Genomic DNA, 23,204 nt, shown 5'->3' on the forward strand with positions numbered 1-23,204 from the left:
ATTAATTATATATGATTATAAAACTATTTAATAAGTTTTCAATCCATTTCGCAATTTTTCCGCAATAGCATTTTTTTTAAGCTAATGTTTTAACAATATGACTAAGATATTTTTAAATAAAAATATTTAACAATTAAATTGTTTATTTATAATTTACCATTTTTTTTACAATCTTATGTATGTTGTATATACAAAGAATTTAAATAAAATGAATACATTCTTGTATAGAACTATAAATGATTTTTCTAAATTCTTCTGCTCTCTGATAACCGTATCATATATTGTCATATGATGTTTCGGCCGATTTATTTGTAATTAAATCGAATACAAATCGAATTATAAGATTAAAATAAGATAAAAAAAGTGTTAACAAAGTATATAATTCTTAAGGTATAATAATTTTAGTAAAAGAGAGAGAGCAAAAGAAACATCAAATGAGCCAATATAGGAAAATATAAGCTTAATTTTTTTAACAATACACAAAATATATTAAATATTGAAAAGTGTTGATGAATTATATTAAGTATCAAATATTATATAACAAAAAAATAGAATATATATACATATATTAAATATTTTAAGCTTCTAAAATATGAGTACAAATATTAGAATCTGAGGATTAAATTAACATTTACATGGGAAACAGTATTTGTAATAAAATTGTTCTTTATAAACTACGGTATTGTAACTGGCAAAAATCTTGTCCTATCGCCAACTTTCGGTTGGAATCTTAGGTTCACTTTTTCGCTGTCCTCATCACCAACTTCGAGAAACGTATTCCAGTCTACAAGAAAATATAGACCGCTTCTTCGCTTAGTTGGTAAAACAGGATCTGGTGCACGGGTGGTACCACCAAAAGATTCCTCTAATGCCAGAAGATTTGCATTTGTAGGTGTCGATGACATTGGAACGGGTGATACTAATGTATCCAGAAAAGCTGAGCCATTTTTCGCGGAATCTGGAACTATCGACGTTATTGGCGTGGTCATCGTCGTTGAGGTCGTTGAGGAAACATCTATAGATTCTGCCGACAAGATCCGTGATAAATTGCTGTTTGACATTTTGCACATTTTATGTTGCAAGTGATTTTGGCATGCTACATAATAAATATATGAAGAACAATTAAAAGCACATAAATCTTGTGACTGTCAATATAAATCTGAGAAATACAAGCATAATTTAAAAAAAAATTGACGATGCTAAAAGCATAAAATATTGATAAGAATATTTGTAGAAAACATTAGTAATAGCATTCTTAAAGAAATCTTTCTAAATATAACATATAGAAATCTGTGCATGACACATCGTAAGTTTTATCTTGAATTTTATCGCAAATTATAGATTATCTAAACAAGCTTTTAAAAAGATAAAAACACATGCGCCGAGTACATACATAAGGAAGAATTCATATTTATATATGCAATAAATAGAGAAATTTATAAATTAAAATTATTAAACTACTGTTAAAAAAGTAATTCTTTAAAACAAATATGATATCAATGTAACTATTTAAATAGTTTTTTCCAATTGATTATATGCTATCAATTTATGAAAGACTCCAAATAAAATAGGATTTCTTTCTTTTTTATAAAGTATATTTTATATGATGTGTAGTTTAAAAGAAAATTTTGCATAAAATGTATAATTATCAAATTATAATTAAAAATTGCAAACAATAAAAGATTTCAAGAAAGTGACATGGAACTTTCGATTTTTACGATTGAGATATGAGAACTTTTTACTGTGGTTTCTCCACATTTATTGCATCGATGTTTCTAAAAAAGAAATTGTGTGCACATGTAGGTGTGTATTTCGAGAATAAAATAAATTAAGACTTTTGTTTAATTATTGATCATGAATAGTACTGATGATAAGATCATCCGAATTACGAACCGATTCGTGTATAATCACATGTATCCAGCACGTGCAATAACATTTATAACACACATTATTTCGAGGGCAAGAAATGTAAGATGAAAGTTGCATACTTTGCTGATAGTAATATATGTACATATATGCGCATAAGAAAAAGTTGGCGTGCAAAAAACGTGTGAAAATCATCGTTTAGAGAAATATTGCATGCCAAAACAAATCAAAATTTATCTGGCGTTACGTTATAGTATATCATTTTATTTAGTCCTTATTTTATTATAAGGACACCATATTTATAATTTGATTTCGACTACTTGAATAAACTCTACTTATTATTCAATAAAAGTAAAGCACAACATGAAGGATTTGTTCGAAATTTTACAAATTAATTTACAATTCTTTTTATATACGGTTAAATTTCGTGTTTTAAAAGTATATATTATATTATCAAAATCTATTGTATCATTAAGATTGCTAATTTTTTGTCACTTTAAAATATATAAATAATGGAATAAACCGAGCAATTAAATAACTCTAATTATTGTACAGCTAATAATAACTTAAAGTACATAACGTTACTAATCCACTTCGTATCTTCTATGGCATCCAAATTATGTAAAAATATATTAAATATTTAATTAATTTATATCATTAATTCATATTAAATATTCAATTAATTTATATCATTTTAATATTATTAATATTTCTGCTATCAATCTGTACGATTTTTTCCTCGTAATATAGAGTTAGATTCAAGCACTTATAAATAAGATATAAAGCGAAAATTGAAATAGAAGCGAAAGAAGTTGTAGCCAAAGAAGATCATGCTGAGAGAGATGTAGCAAACTATATAAATAGCAATCTTCCAGAATAAGTCTATTTAATCGGAAGGTTGTCTAAACATATCCCCCATATTAATTAACATGCGCCTGATCCTTGTCAGACCCTGAATAATCCGTTTAACCCAAGATTCTGAAGTGCTCAAAACGGATATCATAAATCTTTTTATACCGGTAGTTGTTGTCGTGGTCTTCGTGAGATCTTCATTGCTAACAGTGATTGTTTCAACAGTTTCTTCCGAGTTTTGTCTTTTCACTTCATTCTTTAAATCTTCATTATAGATTCTAATAATCTCTTCTATATGTAACGGATCTGGACCATCCTTTAGAGTTTTTGTGTTTACTAGTAAGTCGTTGGCTGCTTTTTGCACATTCTCCGTACTTGTCTTCCCCTCTTGAATCAATTTGTTGACAATGTCCAATAGCTCGTTGATTTTCATCCTCTGTCTCTCATCCTTCACTTGGACCTCGTGAGGTTTAAACACGTGAAATTTGTTTGTGTTTTTCGGTTCTATATCCTGCACTTTTGGTACATTTTTAGTATCCTCTATTTTTGTTTTCGATACCTTGCGAGAGATGAGGCCTATGTTCTCCAAAATTTGTCTCATGTTATCTGGAACAGCTTCAATCAACGATGGTCGTTCCGTTGATGCCGGCATAGATTTTTTCTGCCTATTATCACTGATTCCAAGACCGAACTGTGCCAAAAACTCTTTCATATCTTCGTTTTTTATCTTAGACGTCGGCAAAGGTTTGAAGTTGGTATAAGAATTTGTATTCATGGTTGGCCTGAGCGTAGTCGTTGTAGTTGTTATTAGATTGGACGTCTGCAAACCAAATCGCTGAAAGAGTAGCTGTATATCTGGCGTTAGATTATTCATTCCTTTTCCAATCTCTAGAACAGGATTTTCAAAAGTGTTTTGAGCGCTTATCGATGGTAAATCGGGTTCAACGGCCGTCAGGCCGGAAGTTGTTTTATAAACAAAACCGTTGCTATTGGGAATCTCTGTTTTGTTTTTTAAACTTTCTTCATTTTTTTTGAACACTTCCTCTACATTCGTAGAATTTTCCGGCCGAAGTCCAATTGAAGCAAGCAAGTCCATGACCTCTGGCCGCATCGTCGTTGTCGTTGTGATTTTATGAAATCCTCCAGATTTTGAATTATAAGTAGAATTGTATTTTAATTCTTCGAAAGAAGAAGAAGAAGAGGATGTTGGTGTTACATAGATAGAAGTTGATTGCTTAGCCATTTGTATTTTTTTGAAAGGTATCTTTGAAATCTCTGGAGTGTTTTCAATTTTACTAATTACAGTTGGTGCCACGTCTTCCAATGATATCTTAAAAGACGAATCTAAAGCTTTCGTTGATGTCGTAAGACTTTGTATAGTACTTGTTGGTGCGTTATAACGCCATTGATCAACAGATAGAACATTTTCATTGTACTTCAAAGGACGAGATGTTGTCAAAACATTTTCTTTCTTAGGACTCATCTCCATTGGTCGCATCGTTGTTGCAGTTGTACTATATACTATATAGACTTCTTCATTCTTGGTTGAAGATTCTTCCTTAAACACTGGTCGTCTAGTGCTAGAGGTTTCGGTGATCGCTGGTTGCTTTTGCAGATTATCCAAGTTAAAGCTAAATTTGATTGGTGCCGATTCAAATTTCAAAGTTTCCGTCAACGGCATTTTTGTATGCGCTTCCGAATATGTTTCTCTGTGATTCTTATATTGCGTTTTCTCGGGTGGATTTTCTTTCTCCGAGGCATGTATCACTACCAAATTTTCAAGAGATTCTTTATCGTCTTGTATTTCCTGCGTGGGTGTGCTAGATTGTATTTTTTCGTTTTTCCACACATTGAAATCTTTCGAATTAGAAGAAGTGTCTGAGATTATTTGAACTATCGGTGGCTTGGTATATAAATCATTTATATTTTCTTTTGCATCTTGTGCATTGTACGGTAAAACTACCATTAACGCTCTTTCATAAATCTTTCTTGCTTTCTCGATTGTCTCTTTGTTCTCGAATGTCTTTAGATTTTTGGATGTTATAACGTTTAAAAGAATATCGACGATCTCACGCCTAGTGAGTTGCGGCAAAGATGAGTTCTGACGAATCAATCTCTCGACTTCGTTAATTGTTCGATTGATCGAATTCTCGACTTCGATTCTTGATGGGAGATCATCACCATGAGTTAAACCAAAGACGATCAGCATGCATAATAACGCAATCTAAAAAAAAATTATTATTTGGATTATGCAACAAATAAGGAAAAGTAAGTTACATTATAAACTCAAAACCAAATACTAGCTAATCCAATAATCTTCTATACATATAACGCATGACTAACTTTGCAATATTTCTAAATTTTTTGTATATGTCAATTGTGTACATAAATATATTTTACCATTACAATAAAATTTTTACTCAATTTTTAAAGCATAATTTTTTCTTGTAAAGGGAAGCCCATATATGAGATTTACAATTAATTAGAATATATTAAATACATATATAAAGTTGTTAGTTTTTTTGTCATTTTTGTTTAACATTTTTGAAATTGAGGAAGGTAAATTGAGGAAGAAGGAAAAAGATCGATGTAATCAGAAATTCTTCAAAAGAATTTTAAGGGCAATAGAAAACGAGGAGAAGTATATCAAATTGTACAAAAAAATAAAAACTGTATTAACAAAATTAATTATATTAATCTTGTCAATTATAAAATATTTTATAGTAAAAGCATTTGTGTGTGATAATTTAATTTAGATTTTTTTTTACTTTATCTACATTTTACTGTAGCTCTTTTATAATTACATAAATTATTTAAAATTTATATTTTACATGTTAAAATTATTAGATATTTAATTTCATTCATCGTAAAATAAATATACCTTTATATTAGAAAAAAGATAAAATTTTAAAATAAAATTTAATCCCTTAAATAAGCAGTAATAATCTTAAATAACTCAAATTAAGCAGTGTTGTTTTAGCAATAATCTTCCTAATTTCTTGTTAAATGTAATATAGATTAATAAAAAATTAATGTGTACATATTTTATATAAGATTTATAATATAATATTGAATAATGTTAGCACGCGCGATAAGAAAAGTAATTTTCATTCAATCTTAATATATCTTTTCTTCGAGATTATTTATATTCGCATATACTTACGTAGATGTCCTAGATATGAGAGATCATCTTATACATATTAATTTACTAGATGGAATCGCTTTAATAATACATAAGCAACGATTACGCAATTAAGCCAAAGAAGAACGATTCAAAGATATATGTCAGTTATATTTCTCATATTCATGAGCAAAAGTTGCAAAATGAGTCTTAGCTAGATTGCTGATGTCAAAGAGCACAGTTGACTAACTTTCACAGTCTCTATCCTTTTATTCTAACATCTATAATACTCGTGATGCGTACATATAGTTTATATTTTGTCAGATGTATGAAATAATCAAATTTGCATTCGTGAAATATATCTACAGAAATTTTTAAATTGACTTATGTTGATTTTTTCAAGTATTGAGTATACAAATAGGTATAAAGCATTTATCATGGATTAAATTTTATAATCAATAGAATGCTGAATCAGGTACACTTTGAATCACGTTGCTCTTTTAGTTTCTGAGATATAACATTTTAAAGTATCACATTTTTTACTCCTGATTATATTTAGTTTTTCAAAGTGCATGTGATTTAGGATTCTATTAAGTATAATGCACGTGAAAATCAAAGTGATCAGTCAAGTGTGAACTTTTCGCAATAAGTACCATAACATTAACTGACTGAATATGATATATTTTAATAAAATACTTAATATTAATTATTAAAAAATTGAAAAAAAGGATTTAAAAAAAAATAATTTCGGTAAATTTTTACAATAATTTACACAGCACGAGGATTACCTTAATTTTAACATATATTGTAAAGCGTTTATTCTCGAGTAATATGCGCTTGAAATTAAACGGTGCTCTTTTATAATTCCTGAGACATTTTAGTTAAAGTTAAAGATATATGGCTAAGACCCCGAGTATTGTAGAACGTCTTAAAATATATATTCTTTCGTATCTGAATCTATCTTTTATTCAAAATTCAAAATTTTTTATTTGAAATTAAAATTAGGTTTGGGTTCGGTTATAATATTTTTAGGGTATTGATGCAGGGCGAGGAATAAAGCATTTACACCGCTCACGCATTTATTTAATTATGCAAATTGTAATACGTTTACGTTATATAGCATGCTTCTTTTCTAACAAACAATTATTTCACAATATTATAATAATACTTATTTCATGTAACAGAAAAGAAAAAATAATACGTAATTTGTGTCATGAGACATGCGAGCAATAAGCTCTTGAAGATAAAACTAATTTCCGTCTAATCGATAATAACAGAAAGACAACTAAATTCTTTGGTTTTGTATTTTACCATATTATTAGTTATTGCTATTGGATACAATTTCCATTTGCCATAATTATAGTATGTCGACTCGTGATATCGCAACAGGAAATCGCAATCGTTACGGTGAATGATCCGAAGCGGAAAAATATGTCTTCAAAATGAAAATACTTGCAATAGGAAAGTAATCTTCACAAGCTTGTTGATGATTGGCTTTTCCATCGTAAATATTTTCGTTATTTTGCGGTTATATTTTCCAACTTTGAATGAAGCGCAAAGAACGCTTGAGAAATATAACGATCACGAATACATATATGTAAAAAAATTTGCTTGACGAGCGTACAGAAAAAACGACACCGGAAAGAACAACTTTCACAATCTGATGTCATGCAATGTTAAAAAATATTCATCTCCGGTTGTTGTTGCAAAAGATTATAATGTTTACCAATATAGATGCAAAATGCAGATCGAATACAATTAATGATTAATGTGTATTTTCATTCTTATTATATATGTATACGCGTGTATATATATAAATTAAGAAAGTATTGAATAAAAAAGCCATATAACATACCGATTCTCAAAGAATAATATGGTTTACGATCGAAAAATAAAAATTGACATAATATTTATTCAACAATAATTTATGAGCTAATTATTAAATTTTGTATATACCAGTATTAATAATTTAATGGTAATTTAAATAACACTTAAATTGTATTTAAGTAGCATTTGTAACAATGTTGTACTAACTGTTTTATGATCATTTTCATACAAGAACATTAAACTCGAATATAAATATAGCGCGATACTCTTAGCAATCATCGTACAAATATAATAATTATTTACAAAAATACATAATTTTGCAACAATTATATTCGCAGCACATTCTTCAAATATCTAAATATTTTTGAATTAAATGTTATCATGTTTAACGCACACAACTAGTATTTGCCATGTTGAAACATTGCTGATATAAAGTTATGAAGTGTCAATGAAAAACGTTTATTTTTACTTCACGCTTGAAAAATTGTCTTTTTAATTTTAATTTTAGATTGATTTATCACAGTATAAATCACTTTTTCTAGTCTTTGCAATCGATGCATTTGCCATCGCACAAATATCAAAGCACCAACATGTTTAATTGTGCACAAAAATTGACAATATTTCATGTTTTTCCAATGATAGAAAATGCATCATTCACTTGACCATGCTCGAAAACTCACCATTATGCTAACCAATCGTCCGGACACGTAGTCGACAACTGACTGAACGGCTAAGACCTACTTTCAAACTCTCTCTCCATCTTATTTTCTTTAGCTGCCCTGACGTATAACCGCGCATCGACCTGTTCACTTTGCCGATCGAGCGAGCTATTAAGATCAAAACGCAATTTCAAGGTAAAACATCAATGAAATAGTTCAAAATATTAATGAGATTAATGCTAGCATATTTTAAGTCATTTTCCGATGCTATATATTTTCACCAAAATTTTAGCGCTTTAATTCTGATATAAATATATACAAAGATTATCTTGATTCACACACATATACACAATATGCAGTGGAATCTGTACTCCTCGAAATTTGAATATCAAAAGCTAAAAGAAAATATACGGCAAGTTATGTATGTGTACCATATGCATAAGAGCATCTTTTATTAAGCACTTTTCTTTTGAAATGTTGTAAATTCTTTGGCTAATTTTAAATCAATTTTTTCTTTAACATAAAAATTAATTGAGACACATTTATAAAATCTCTTTTAAATTGTAAGTAATTGAAAATAAGAAGCATTTAAAATTAAGCGTCAAAGAAACAAATAAATAATAAAATTATATTTTTAAATTTAGATTAGATAGAATCTTTATTTTGTGATAGGATGTTATGCACATATACAATTTGAAAAATGCTTTGTTATAAAAATGTATAAAATTTAAAATTATAAAATTATATGATTAATTATATTTTTTGTCATTAAATTATTATTATATGGAAATATTTACTCAAAATTAAATATTTTAAATTTAAGTTTAAATATTTTGCAGTTTTAAGAAAATGCGCTTAGCGAGAAATATCTTTTTATTCAATAATATGCATTTAATACTCTTCCTTTCTCTTTCTCTCTCTCTTTTCCTCTCTTTCTCTCTTTCAATGGATATATTTTTACAACAAAAAAGATAACTCTTTACACACACATACGCACGCACGCACGCACACATTCAAATATTTCTCGAATCATTTATTGACTTTTGCATTAGAAAAATATCAATAGTTTTAAACTACAAATAGCCGGTAATAAATAACCGATATTTATAGTTACAAACATAGCAATATGATTAGACGTAATAACACAATATTAAATAAATGACATCCGCTATAAATTTTGTATTCGGAAGTGATAGCAGCAGAAAAAAAAGTTTTCTCTTATAGCAAATTTTAGGTATAAATCTTCATTTTAATACAACCAAGTATGATATGTTAGCGATATTACCAATATTATCATTTTAGACATCGACAAATTTACTATTAACACATCGATGAGGTACTATTATTAAATAATGATATAGCTAATCTTACGAGAGTTAGCGTGACTGAAAAAATTTGTTGCGCGCTGCTAGGTAGGTAGATCTTTGCATTGTCGATAATAAATAGTGATTTAGTGGAATAAAATATTCATTGTGTTTGTTAATTTTAGAACAATTACATAAAATATCTGTATATTTTTAAGAATAAGTGGTTGGATAAATTAACATAATTGTATGATTAAAATAACTCGTTACGTTATTTAGACGCAGTCATAATGATTGATAATGTCATCACTCTTAAATTGTCTCTTGATCAACCAAGCTCTCCCTTGATAGTCGCAAAAATTTGTACATACGTGGCAGTCTTTAAAGGGATTCAAGGGTGACGACCAAACTTCGATATATGAGAAAATGCCCTTTTATTTAATTTAATTTATAAAAGCTAAAAATGGCGATAAATCACTGACAATATTATTTCAAGTAGGTAATTGTTTAGAGATCATGATTTATTTTGAAATCTTTAATATTTTAACATTTTATATAATGTTCTATATGTTTGTCTGTGTGTACGTGTAGTATAGATAGTGATATCCATATAAATAGAATACAATATCGAATTTTTTGTTGCCAGTTTACATTCGACTTTTACTTTGCATAAAACTTTATTTGTTAATAACTTTTTGATGAACAACGGACAACGGCTAAAATCTTTTTAATCAAATATTACTCAGTATCATGACAATATATGTCAAAGCTAAAGTCATCGAAATTTGGTCCTTTTTTATCAATATTTACCTCGAATTTTATTTAGTAAGAATCATATTTACTGGCACGGTAGCATCTTTAATTATTGTAACAATTATTAAGTTTAGTGATAATATTACGTGTTGTTCGTATCATCAATAGAGACAATTTGTTATAAATGTCTAAAGACTAAAATTCTAAGAAATAATTGACTGACATTTCATTTCTCTTTGATTCAGTAAAATAATTCTTTTGATACACTTTAATGCGTCATTTAACTGTGCGCAGTTTAAATAGTGGGAACGTGTTTTACATCGTAGATATACGTGAATATCTAAATACATAAAATATCCGCGTATTTATTTCCTTTGAACAATTTTATGATCAACGATACTGTTTGCTATTACTAAGGTAATACTAAAACAATGCTTTATCTTAAATCTTAAAAAAAAAATATTCAAATAAAATTATATAAAGTCCTAATAAACTTCAGAATTTTGTAGATTAGATAATGTTTATAGTATCTTGACCACGATTTTTATAGTATAAATAGAGGCATCACATAAAGATGTCAAGTTTAAACCTTGGATATTTTATTATAAGTTTGCAACAATGAAGGTGATATACCTAACTTTGTTAATTGTTTCGATTGTCATAATCTCTAGTATGGCTGAAGAAACAAGTCAAAGTGCTGTGGATCAAAAAGAAATTAAACAGTATACTGAAACCGCCGAGAAAATAGCCGAACATCAGGAAGACTTGGTATGAAAACTTTTGGTGTGTTGTGTGTATGTGTATAATAAAACTTGCATCTTTCCATTTATATTTTCATACACTTTAAAGATAGTATTAGTCGTCAATGTTTGATGAATTTTTTAATATACGAATTGCGCATTATTATTTTCATTATTAATTATTTCAAATTGTTTAAAACCAGATAGTCATATAATCTATAATGTTATATTTATAAAACCTATGCTTACAATATGTTTCTATTTCTCTGTAGAATGATTTCTAAAAAATATATGAAAAGAAAATTATTTATTATGTTATTTATATGTTATAAATTAGATATAATTGTTTATATCTAAAAAATATAAGGTCTTATAAAAAAGTGTTTTATATAAATCATAATGCGTAACAAAATATTTTTCTTTAGTTTGTAAAATATAAAAATGTACATCGAAAAGTTAGGAATTAAATATTAATTACTTTTTTATATTTCAGAATACGGATGCCTTAGCGCTGGTGTGGGAAGTATGTTACAAACTTATCGATTTAATTTACTGGGAAGTATTATAATGGTGCCTATCAAATAGTATTAATAATACTATTTAATCAGCAGATATTTTAATTAAAACAAGTATTTTGTAATGATATGATAATATGTCATTCGATATTGTGGAGAATTACACGAAATAATACCTTTTGTATCGGAATTATGTAAAATATAATATGAATAATCATCCTTCTGTTATAACTCTGTTATATTAAATAAAAATCTTGTATTAATAAATATCAATATCATGCAGTAACCAATACAAATATATTATATAATTTATATCAATCGCTTATTAATCTCTTTTAATTGCAAATCTTGATACATTATATTTTAGTATAATATATAAATCATTATTTATATTGGTAATATGTTTTAAGACGCAACAATTTTTTATAAAAACTGATAATTATTAATATTTATATGAAAAAATTTTATTTGACATAATTATCATAATTTTTACTGAAAAGTAATGGTAATGTGATAAATTTGAGTCCCAGGTTGAGACGTTCTTCTTGTAAGTAATCAAAATTTTATTTTGATCATGGTATTTCAATTTATACAAAAATCATGAAAATATAAACATAATCCGGAAAATTCTAAACTTTATTATGTGACTTTATTTAACCTTATTTAAACATTATTTTAAGATTTAAGATAAAACTTGTCTTTTAATATTATCCACTAATATCAAAGACACATAGAGGATATTAGGAATTATTGAATATAAAATACGGTATGGTACGGTATAAAATGTTTATGTTCGTATTAAAAAAGAAATCTGTTTCGTAAGTCACGTAGAAAATAAAATTATTATCTGCACTTTTAAATACAGAATGCTCGATTTTATGTGGTGTTTAAATATTACACTGGTTTTTTATATTTCAGGAATAAGCTTGACAAATATCTAGAAAAATAAAAAATCAAATAATATTGTATAGGAAATAAATACGCGGAATACTAAATTATAAAAGTATTTTAAATTATAGATTAATTATTCATTAAACAATTTCGGAATTTTTTGTTATGCTAATTACTCTGGCGTTTTGATGGTCTCACTGTATGTTTTTAATTTAAATTATATTAAATCATCGAAAAGTAGGATGATAAGGCATCGCAGACAAAATATATTTGATTCTATGTATTATTAAAGAAATAATGATTGTCCGTAAAGAGAGAGAGAGAGAGAGAGAGAGAGAGAGAGGAGAGAGATTGCAACAAAACGATAATTTATAATTTTCTTGTCACTTCGAGTCTTACTTGATTAAATGAATAAATTACGCAAAAAAAATGGGCTTTGAGAATTATCATCGCGATATATGTATGTTACATATTATTTCTAAATGTTAACTAATCATTAATTATATTATTATAACAAATAATGTCCCGATACTGGTTGCGATCGCGTTTAAAAAGAAATTCGACGGAATGTCTCGCGCCACTATTTTTCTGTTCGAGTGTCGTCGCGCGAATGATAACAGCCGTGGGCCACGGCCCGTGGCACGTAAACATTAGCGCGCTATACACATGTGTGTCATAGTATGTAAAATATTTCGGCAACGAATTTTCAATAACATTCGGCTTTGGCTGCGTATAGCGCTCTTATTGTTTACGTATTACTTGTCGTTACCATTTGCACGGCGACGACATTCCAGCAGTAAAATAATTATGCGAAACATATATTGTCAAATTCTTTTTCTAAATGTGATTCCGACGAGTATCGAAATATAATTTACTAGAATTATTATAATTAACATATAATTAACTTTTGATAAATGAGACGAAACTATATCCCGAAAAGAAATCTTTATCAAAAAGCGCGATCATTCATTATTTCAAGTAAAAATCGAAGCGATTATGATAAAAATTATAAATTATTGTTTCATTACAATCCTTCGAACATCAATGCTTACAGGTAATAATTATACTACCTAAATATATACATATATCGATCGATGCTTTAAATTTTTCTAAATGTGATAAATTGATTATTATTTAATTAAACGATTGCTAAATCACGATTTTTCATTATTTTAGTTTTTTTGATCTTACGATTTGTGTAATGGTGCATTTTACAACTATACATATATCAACAATAAAGAAATAACATTATTGTAGCAAGTGGCGCATGATTTTGGCCTATACTGGTTAAATTTATTCTTGTCTTTATATATAAGAAAAATAGAATATTTTTATTTATTACTTCATCATTTTTATCATATGCGAAAAGCATATGTTCTACTTTTATGCCGCATCTGCAAGATAAGATATCATTATTGTCATAAGCTGTCATTATTGACTTTTTAATGTGTTTCAATGCACAGCAATTCATTTTAATATTAATTAAATAAATTCTATTTTATAAAAACAAGAAAATATTTAAAAAAAAATTCTTGTTATAAAGAATATTGTCATCCAATAAATTAGCGAACTAATTTTGTAGACATAAAATTTATATTAAATTAAAATTTATTTTTTTTTGTTTTAAAAAATTTTGTTTTATTTTATTATTGCTACGGTTTTTTGCCAACACATTATATATGTTAATAATTAAATTTTATATTAAACTTCAGTTAAAGCTTATTTCAAATTGAATAAATAATGAGATATTAAATTCATGTTTTTCCTTAAAGCTTTTAGTTCATATATAATGAAAAAGTGGCAATTATCACACGAAGTATATGTCTACAATTTCAGTAATACAGCACTAATTTAATAACATCTTATGCAAACATTATGTTTTATATATTTTTTTTAATAACGTCTAAAAAACATTATGTATTTAAAATATTTTTAATACATATCTTATCGAATTTAAGATTACATTAATGCCATTTTGAAATTATTTGCCTTTGCAGTAAATCTGCTCGCAAACTGTAATTAACTGTAAGATAAGGTACCTGAGATATCAGTTTTGGATGTATTTTATCTTCGTGTTGGAATAAAAGCAGACATTTCTACGATATAGCGCGTGGCTGCTTGTCAGAAGAAAGTTACCTTCTTAAGGTGCCAGAATATTCTAACAGATGTACCATGCAAGCAGGTATTACAAACTGTATCTATAAGAAAATGTAAATATATATCTCGAAATAATTAAATCAAAGAAATTACAGAAAAAACTGTACAAGTAGATATTAGTAACTAAGCAAATTTAATTTTTTTTTTTTGTAGTTTCGTAAGTAAACTTTTAAATAGATTTAAACAAAACTTGGAAATTTAGAAAAATTATCTCTCGGTTAAAATATCAATGTATATTAAGTAGCATACGAAACTTTTACGCAGATATTGTTCAAATAGTATATTGAAAAAGCTACTCCAATTATTTTATAATTAGTCAAGGTTTTATTTGGCTTTCTGCTGCCGCTCTCGATGCTAAATGGGATTGAATCTGCCTGCAATTACTTTCAAAAGTTAGAAGCTGGACAAACATATTATGTGTATAATCCTGGTTTTCCCTATAAGTATAAAGGTGAAAATAATTGCACATGGCAAATGGAAAGTCGTTTTAATGTCAAAATAAATTGCAGTGTTGATATGCCAGCGTCTGTCGTAAGTTTATAGATAAACATTTTGTTCAAGATTTATGCATAAACTTAGCGGTAACTGGGTATTTTCAAGCTTAACACAATTTAATAAGAAAAAATTAAAGAAAAAAAATATTTATTTTATAGTTTTTTGCAATGTAATATAATTTTGATCTCAAAAATGCTTTTATTGATGTCACAAATTAAAAAAATTTGTAAAGTATACATATAAAAGCGGTTATTTTACTATATTGTAGTATATATATAGCTACAGTATATATGTGATGTGTTACACAAATTTTATTTTCTGTTTTAAATTAAAAATATTTTTAAAACTATCAGCACACTGAAAAGAGATTCGTTATAAAGATTAATATTTTAATAAAATTTTTATTATAAAAAATATTTTATCTATATTTTACTATATTATTTTATGTATTATTATTTTATTTTATTAGAATGGTTGTACTCAAGATACTCTTTCTGTCCAAATTGCTGGAAAAAGTATGCAGAAATACTGTGGTTTAGGTCAACTCATTCTTGAAGGAAAAAATCCGATTATAAAATTAGATTCACCCTATTATTCGCAAGGAGGTCAATTTTTATGCCAAATTCAAGCAGAGAATCCGTTTGATAAAAATAATTGCAAATGTGGTTGGAAAAAAGTAGTAAGTATAAATTATATCTCGTAAAATGCTATTTATTAATAGGTTTGTTATTATTAATTTATTATTAGCTTTTTATAGTTTATGATTTAGTATATAACTATTTATTAAAATTATTTTTATTTGACCAGGCATTTAAAATAAAGTATTAACTATAACTTATGTTGTTTGTTTAGACTAGAATAGTAGGTGGTACAGAAACTGGGATAAATGAATATCCTATGATGTGTGGACTCGTCGATAGTACTAATAAATTGATATATTGTGGTTGTACTATAATATCTCAACAATATATACTGACAGCAGCTCATTGTATAGAAGATAGAAATATCAATACGATTGGCATTATTGTTGGTGAACACGATATAACCACAGGTAATTATTAAAATTTCTAATTAATGCTTAAAATGACAAAAAAATTTTAAGCAAATGTTTATGATTGCAATAATATCACATTAAAATCTTGTAATTTTTACTTTCTGTTTCTACAATACAAATTTATTTGAGAAAGTTATAACTTATTATTAACAAAATAAAACATTTTTAAATATTTAATTCAATGTTTATAAAAAGAAATAAAGAAATGACTTATTTATACAAGAAGATATTATATTTATTTTTTATTACGAAATATTTTTTCTACAAATGTGATATACTTCATTTTTTATTTAAAAAGTTTTGCACAATGCTCGAATATGGCATAACAGAACAATGTTACGAATACGAATAGCTTCCAGTAATGAAAAACAATATGTAATATCTACATATAATTAGGCGATTAATTTTGTGTAATAATTCTAAGGAAAACCAAAGCGTCAAAGAAGTGCTTTTTTGAATGCGTCAAAAAAGTTCTGAATTTTTCTAACGCTGGAATAATAGCCTAATCTTGAACAATACCATTTTGTGAATAGGTAGGGAGACCAATGCAACTAAGTTGTTCCGCGTGAGCAAATGCACAATGCATCCTTATTACAAAGAGATTCACAATGATATAGCTGTTTGTAAGATTGTTGGTAGCATAACATATAGTGCTGAGGTTGGCCCAGTCTGCTTACCATTTGAACATAAACGAGACACGTTCGCAGGTGCTATTGTGGATGTGTTGGGTTAGTATTTTCTAATTATTTTTCTACTTATTGATTATAATTATTTATTCTAATTTCATATAATCGTTAGGCTGGGGTTTACTTGAATTTGGCGGCACCAAATCGACTACGCTACAAAAAGTAAAATTAAATGTAATAAGTCCTACAAAATGCCAATATTATTATCCTGAACTAACCGATAAAAATATGTGTACTTATTCTCCAGGGAAGGATTCTTGTCAGGTAAAAAAATAATTTTTTTTATTGATAGTGATTATATCATATAAGAGCTCAAAACTGTAGTGTTATTCAAGAAACGTAGTGAACAAATCATTTCAAAGATACAATTCCTTTTTTCTTTTGCCATAGATGGACAGTGGTGGACCTGTTTTATGGCAAAATCCCACCACACTTAATCTTGTATTAGTTGGTATTACATCCACTGGTATTGGTTGTGGTACAACCGAACCTTCTATCTCAACACGTACAGGAGCTTTCATTGATTGGATAATGTCTGTAACACCTGGTAAGAATTGACAGAAAAAGACGAATTAGGATAATACCATAATTTTATTACTGTAAAAAAAATCGGTGTAATATATTTATTGTTCTTTCATTATAGATGTACAATATTGCAAAGTAGAATGAGTTTTGCATGGCTAAAAAGAGGAAACAATTTATAGAATTATGGATCTGTTTCACATACTTTCTGCATGTTCGCGATTTTTGCAAAATATGTATTTTGAAATATATTTGTAAATGTTAATAACGTATGTGCATCAAATATCAGTTATAGTAAAAATATTTAATTATATAATTGCTTCTATATGTAATTGAAATATAAAGTTTCGATTAAGATTGTATTTATCATATCACATATTAAAACATTAGCAAAAAAAGAGTAAAAATTTATAATTTATTTTATTACTTCTTATAAATATTTGCTCAAAACCTAAATATAATTATCTGATCGAATTAAAGTTATTTAACTTTTACAATTGCACTAGTTTTTATGAAAAATGATGCATTGCGGCACTTAACAAATTTGATAAAGATAAAACATTGCTAGCCAAATCAAATTTTCCATATATATTAACTTTGACATTTATGCTAAATTTTATTTGGATTCACTATAACCGTTCAAAAATTATTTACTACAACACACAAAATATGATGCAGTTATTAGATGCAGTAAATACTTTGGTCACCAGAGTTTCAATTACTAAATTTTAATGATCTTGTGATCTTAATATGATCTTAAATGTTGTGCTTGCGAGTCGATCTCAATCAATCTCGCAATTTGCCCTCGCACACACGAAATAATAATACTCTTTAAAAAAAACACAGTAATTTTAATAATAACTAAAGTGAATAATGCAAGAACACAGAATATCAAACAGAGAAATATTGTTATAATATAATATTGCTATAATATAAATAGCCGTCGGACAAATGCGTCTATGTGTGTGTGTGTGTGTGTGTGTGTGCGGGGCATGTCAACAATCGCGAAATTCAAGATATCGACTCTCCACAAATTGTTTACCTTTGTTGATCAACGATTTCCTTAGCAACATGCTCGGAAACGATTCCTCGGAGATGGGTACAGCGGATAACAAATATAACCGCCAAAGACAGCTTCCACGCAGAGGCAAAACACAAGAAGTGCAACAATATAATATAATATAAAAATGTCTAATTATGTATAAATAAATATAAATAGAGAAAGAGAATTAAGAAAAAATACTAAATCAATTTATATCAATTTATATTATATAATATCAAAAACATATTATATTAATAATGCATCTATTTCTGAAAAAATGCATGAAAAAATTAAACTCGCGATTAGCTCAAGAAAATAATATTTACAGTTGAAGCTTGAGATAATGTGACAAGATTAAAACACTGGAAATTAGATATTTTTTAACCATATAAAAATGATGTTAATTTCTTTTATCGAACGAGTTGTAAATTTTAAGGAAACAGAATAAAAGTAAATAGAAAATGTTTGGCGACACGTACAAAATATTAAACTTGAATTCAATAGTTCACAGTTTTATCGTGATAACGTGATAAAAATAAAATAATTAATTAATAATATTTAGATGTAATAAAAGATATACAAATATAAGATTCATATTTTTAATTAGCAGATATATGTTTCTTGATTTACAATTAACTTGTAGTACATTCAACATGCTTTGTCAAAATGTGAGTGGCATAGTTTTTAAAATACGAACAAGAAGTCGCCATTTTTCTATTATTATGCATATAAAGTGTCTGTTGTAACGTGGCGTTGATATATTCTTGTCAGAGATGATATTGGTATTTTTCTCTATAAATGTATCGTCAATTTAACATTAAATATAATTTTTCAGATCTAAGCAGTCACACTCGAAATATCTTATTTTTCAGCGATCGCTTCTCTTTCTGCGATAGCATTCCCAAACAAAATTGAAAATGAGAAGCAAGTAATGTAGAAAATTAAATAAAAATTATAATGATATGGTGTATTATTATATCACGCGCAATAACAATTGATATTATACTATCTTGCGACATAACAGAAAAAAAATGTTGAAAGAAATTTGTGAATTTCTTTTTACATTATTTATATCTATAGCTTATATTTTCTACAATTTATACGATCACTACGCTGTCTTATTTGATTGTTAATACGCATTTTAAAATTATTAAATATGTTACCAAAACAGGAAAAAATATTTTTTTAATATAATTATTGCACAGCTAGTCTTTTTGATAATTATTATTTATCTTATGAAATAACACACACGCACGCACGCGCACACACACACACACACACAATATTCCATGCAAGCAAAACTAGGCAGAACTGTATTTTTAAAACGATTAAAGATAGAAAAAAATATCATAAGATAAAATTAAATGGTTTTTAGACGCATCACATTTTCATGTTACTTTATGCATTTTTATTAGATATCTGCGAAAATAGAAAGTGATTGATGTTTATAAACATGATATATAGTTGTTAGTAAATATAAACAGAACAGATATAAAAAGAACAAGTCAATCTGCTGATAGAGTCAAATACTACTTCGCAAATTTAAAATTTATATAATTTCTAAATTAACAATTTTTTAGGCATAACATTTTAATGGGTATTTTTAGAGACTAAAAAACTGCATCAATTAGTGTATAAAAAATGTAGTGTTTTATTAAAAAAATATATGCAACTGCAGTCATGCATAAAAGTAATATAGAAATGTATAAAGTTTTAAAATATTTAATTGTGCTTTGTATGATTTTTTTATATCCAACCATTTTAAAAATATAGTTTTGCCCATTTGCATGGGATACCATGTATATTTACAAATCGTATACAAATAACGAATTATAAAATCCGATAGTTCTTAATTTTTATCACAGAAGAAAAGCGAATAACGTATCATAGTCTGTTGTAAACAAACATCTATATTAATCGAAAGACTAAATATTATTTTTGTAACAAATTATTATTAGCTTTTTTTTTTGTCTCTTTTGAAACTATTACATTATAGTTACGTCAACGTATAATATAAGAATTATTTTAAAATTAATACAAACGTAAAATAGTATATTGTGTAGTGTGTGTTCTCTAGCGTAAAATGGAAAACAAAATATTGACATCGTAAAAAATTTGAGAGATGAATCAATAAAGACTAAAAACTACTGCATATTATCTTTGAAAGAAATTAATAATAAATTTTCTTTACATATATTCTTTCTCTCTCTCTCTCTCTCTCTCTCTCTCTCTCTGTTACATCGATATAGAGAAAATGACTTAACAAAAGAATATTATTGCATCGTTTCAGTTCTTTTCTCCAACAAGAGAAACTTTACTTTCTAATATGTAATAATAATTGCGCTTTACGAGTCAAGTATCGGTAAAAAAAACTTATATATATCCCATGAAATTGCTCTTGCGAAGAATTTTTCATTATATAATATTTCGAACATGTTGATTCAATTTTTTGCCGATGACGCGATAATGTTTTACTCTTCATTTAAATTCGAAATAATGAATATGTACGTTTTTTTAATGGCAATATTGGGGTATAGCAAAGATGAGCAATTGTTATAATTCTTGTATTCGATATTTAAAAGTGATGAAAAAACGATAATAACAGCAATAGGCTCGGAGTACTAACAATTAAATGGGCAGATAAGAACTGGCAGATAAGAGCCAAGGCACAGATATTGCGCGAGCATATTATTGTAAATTTTATTAACAAATGTGCATTAAATATGTACGTTTCGAACCGTTTTTTGGTCCATCTTCAGCATGAATATAAATATGTAAAAATTAAATTAAAATTTTGAAATTTGACATACACAATATTTATTGTTGCAGTCAAATTTTAAATTAGAATTAATAATCAGAAAAGAAGGCTCATTAAAACCCGCGTAGAATCTGTACACATTAGCGGACAACGTCCAAACGCCATCGCCACATGTCGGTGGTATGTCCGTCGGTGGTTTACAATATATTGACCTAATAACACATTAATACATTTTATTGTTAATTAAATTTAATAATGATTAATTCGCGCATCAATCCGCACCTTGGCTTTTATCCGCCAGTTTCCCCACTTAAGTGATAAAAAAAACATTTTAATACTATAAGACATAACAATAAGGCAAGTTATATTATATACAATGTTTTGATTGAGAGGGTATATTTGAAATATTATTATTGTAAGCAATAATTTTTGCTATTTAAAGAACTCAATATTATTTCGCAATTGCTTATCTTTGACCGAGATCAAAATCGTCTAATTAAAGTTTACACACGCCGAAGATTAAGATTATTAAAATAATAACACTTTTGAGCATTTCATTGATATCGTAGTTCCATAAACATAATTTCATAAAACATAATTACTGATGACAATAATTAGCAATTAGCATGATCTATCTGATTGCGTCATATTATGCGTTCGAGTGCAAATGTATCACTGTAGAGCAAACAGTTGACGAAAACGCTATATAATTTATCGCAATCGCTAATTTTGCAACATTGCGACAATCACATATTTGCACACATCTTAGACGATAATTAATTTTAATTGTTTACTATCATTCAACGATCAGTGCGACGATGTTAACCGACGATTAGTGAAGATCGCATTATTGTGGATTCTACATTTGCATGACTAAATTCTAGATTGGAATTTCAAATACCGTGGGAACAAGATACATACAAATGATCTTTGTTGAGCGCAACGGGAAAACGGAGGGTATAAAAAAAACCGCATACTCATTGAATTTGAATAAAGGGACAGGATTACAATTATTGTATTGTTTATCATTCTGGAAAGCAAGCTTTTCCAATCGTTCCTTTCTTGTTTGTCGCTTGGCTGATCAAAAGAAATTGATGCTTGCGTATTGCTTATACTAAAACGAGAATTTACTCTGCGAAAATATGGTATATTTTTGGAAGAGCGAAAGAAGAATAAGTATCTGTTTAACATACATGCATAGCAATAAATAACTCGTAAATTCTGCTAGTATATCGCTTTTGAGTAGCGAATTCGTAAAACAAAAGATTGTTATGATTTTTAAATAATACTGTAACCGGTAAAGTAATCGGTTCTCGATCACCAAAACAAGAAAAAAGAAGCGATAAAAGTATTTACATATTTATATTTGTAGGAACTAAGAATCATAATGTTGATGTTTTATTCGACGACAGAGCGTTAATTAGAATTTAATCTTGACATTACCTATGGAATAATTCGATTGGCCTTAAATCACTGAATCGTATTAACGATAACATAGTGATAATTTTTTTCTCGTATAATATATGTATTAACGATACTGTTATAATACTGTCGCGATTTGACATTACACTAAATACGTAAACTTTTCGAAGCGCAATAACTCCTATAAAAGTCCCTTTGACGTGCAAAAGTTTCGCTTACAATGACTACAAATCCTGAGAAAGTCTATAATACTATAGTTCAACAAAAACTAACTTTTCTCAAACTCAGGAAGAAGCTAATCTTTCTTCGTAATTCTTTTTATATTAAACATAATTCCAGCCTCTTAAATATTATATTACGTTACAATTTTGAGAAATTTGAAGATAAGCTTGTGTGAAAAAGATTATCTTAACTAAAACTTTAATACTTTAATATTATAACTATAGTATGTGACATGCTAAATAGATTTTATTTTGCGTTCAAAATTAAGTATATTGTCAAAATTCTCAATACTTAAAAAAATTTATTTTAAAGATTAAA

At 27.4% G+C, this 23,204-nt stretch overlaps 2 protein-coding genes and 2 long non-coding RNA genes across 5 annotated transcripts in view; 2 read left to right on the forward strand and 2 right to left on the reverse strand.

Moving 5' to 3' along the window:
* Positions 1–531: 531 nt before the first annotated feature.
* Positions 532–10,478, reverse strand: LOC115239193. 2 transcript variants are annotated; one of them, XM_029813574.1, is made up of 4 exons: positions 10,440–10,478; positions 8,347–8,493; positions 2,884–4,942; positions 532–964 (listed from the first exon to the last, which is right to left on the reverse strand). In XM_029813574.1, the coding sequence occupies exons 2-4, from the start codon at positions 8,347–8,349 to the stop codon at positions 675–677; spliced, it is 2,352 nt and encodes a 783-aa protein (XP_029669434.1). In that variant the 5' UTR covers positions 8,350–8,493; positions 10,440–10,478; the 3' UTR covers positions 532–674. The 2 variants fall into 2 exon arrangements, with proteins under 2 accessions (XP_029669434.1, XP_029669433.1); XM_029813573.1 differs by having other exon boundaries at positions 532–1,024.
* A 464-nt stretch (positions 10,479–10,942) lies between these two features.
* On the forward strand, positions 10,943–12,266 carry LOC115239107. The gene is made up of 2 exons (XR_003884587.1): positions 10,943–11,150; positions 11,616–12,266. It is a non-coding gene; the product is annotated as an uncharacterized LOC115239107 (long non-coding RNA).
* A 1,937-nt stretch (positions 12,267–14,203) lies between these two features.
* On the forward strand, positions 14,204–18,489 carry LOC115239106 (venom serine protease 34-like). Its single transcript, XM_029813457.1, has 8 exons — positions 14,204–14,710; positions 15,002–15,216; positions 15,650–15,859; positions 16,033–16,231; positions 16,768–16,962; positions 17,033–17,184; positions 17,311–17,467; positions 17,564–18,489. Exons 1-8 carry the CDS (start codon positions 14,701–14,703, stop codon positions 17,587–17,589), a joined length of 1,164 nt encoding a protein of 387 aa, XP_029669317.1. The 5' UTR covers positions 14,204–14,700; the 3' UTR covers positions 17,590–18,489.
* The window catches only part of LOC115239109, a 9,640-nt gene continuing 3,786 nt past the window's right edge, over positions 17,351–23,204 (reverse strand). Inside the window, exons 2-3 of the long non-coding RNA XR_003884590.1 lie at positions 18,485–18,576; positions 17,351–17,464 (exon numbers count right to left, since the gene is read on the reverse strand). This is a non-coding gene — a long non-coding RNA (uncharacterized LOC115239109). The remainder of the gene's footprint in view (positions 17,465–18,484; positions 18,577–23,204) is intronic.

The sequence above is a fragment of the Formica exsecta genome, unplaced genomic scaffold (genome assembly GCF_003651465.1).
Source record: "Formica exsecta isolate Colony F162 unplaced genomic scaffold, ASM365146v1 scaffold365, whole genome shotgun sequence".
NCBI classification, from domain to species: domain Eukaryota; kingdom Metazoa; phylum Arthropoda; class Insecta; order Hymenoptera; family Formicidae; genus Formica; species Formica exsecta.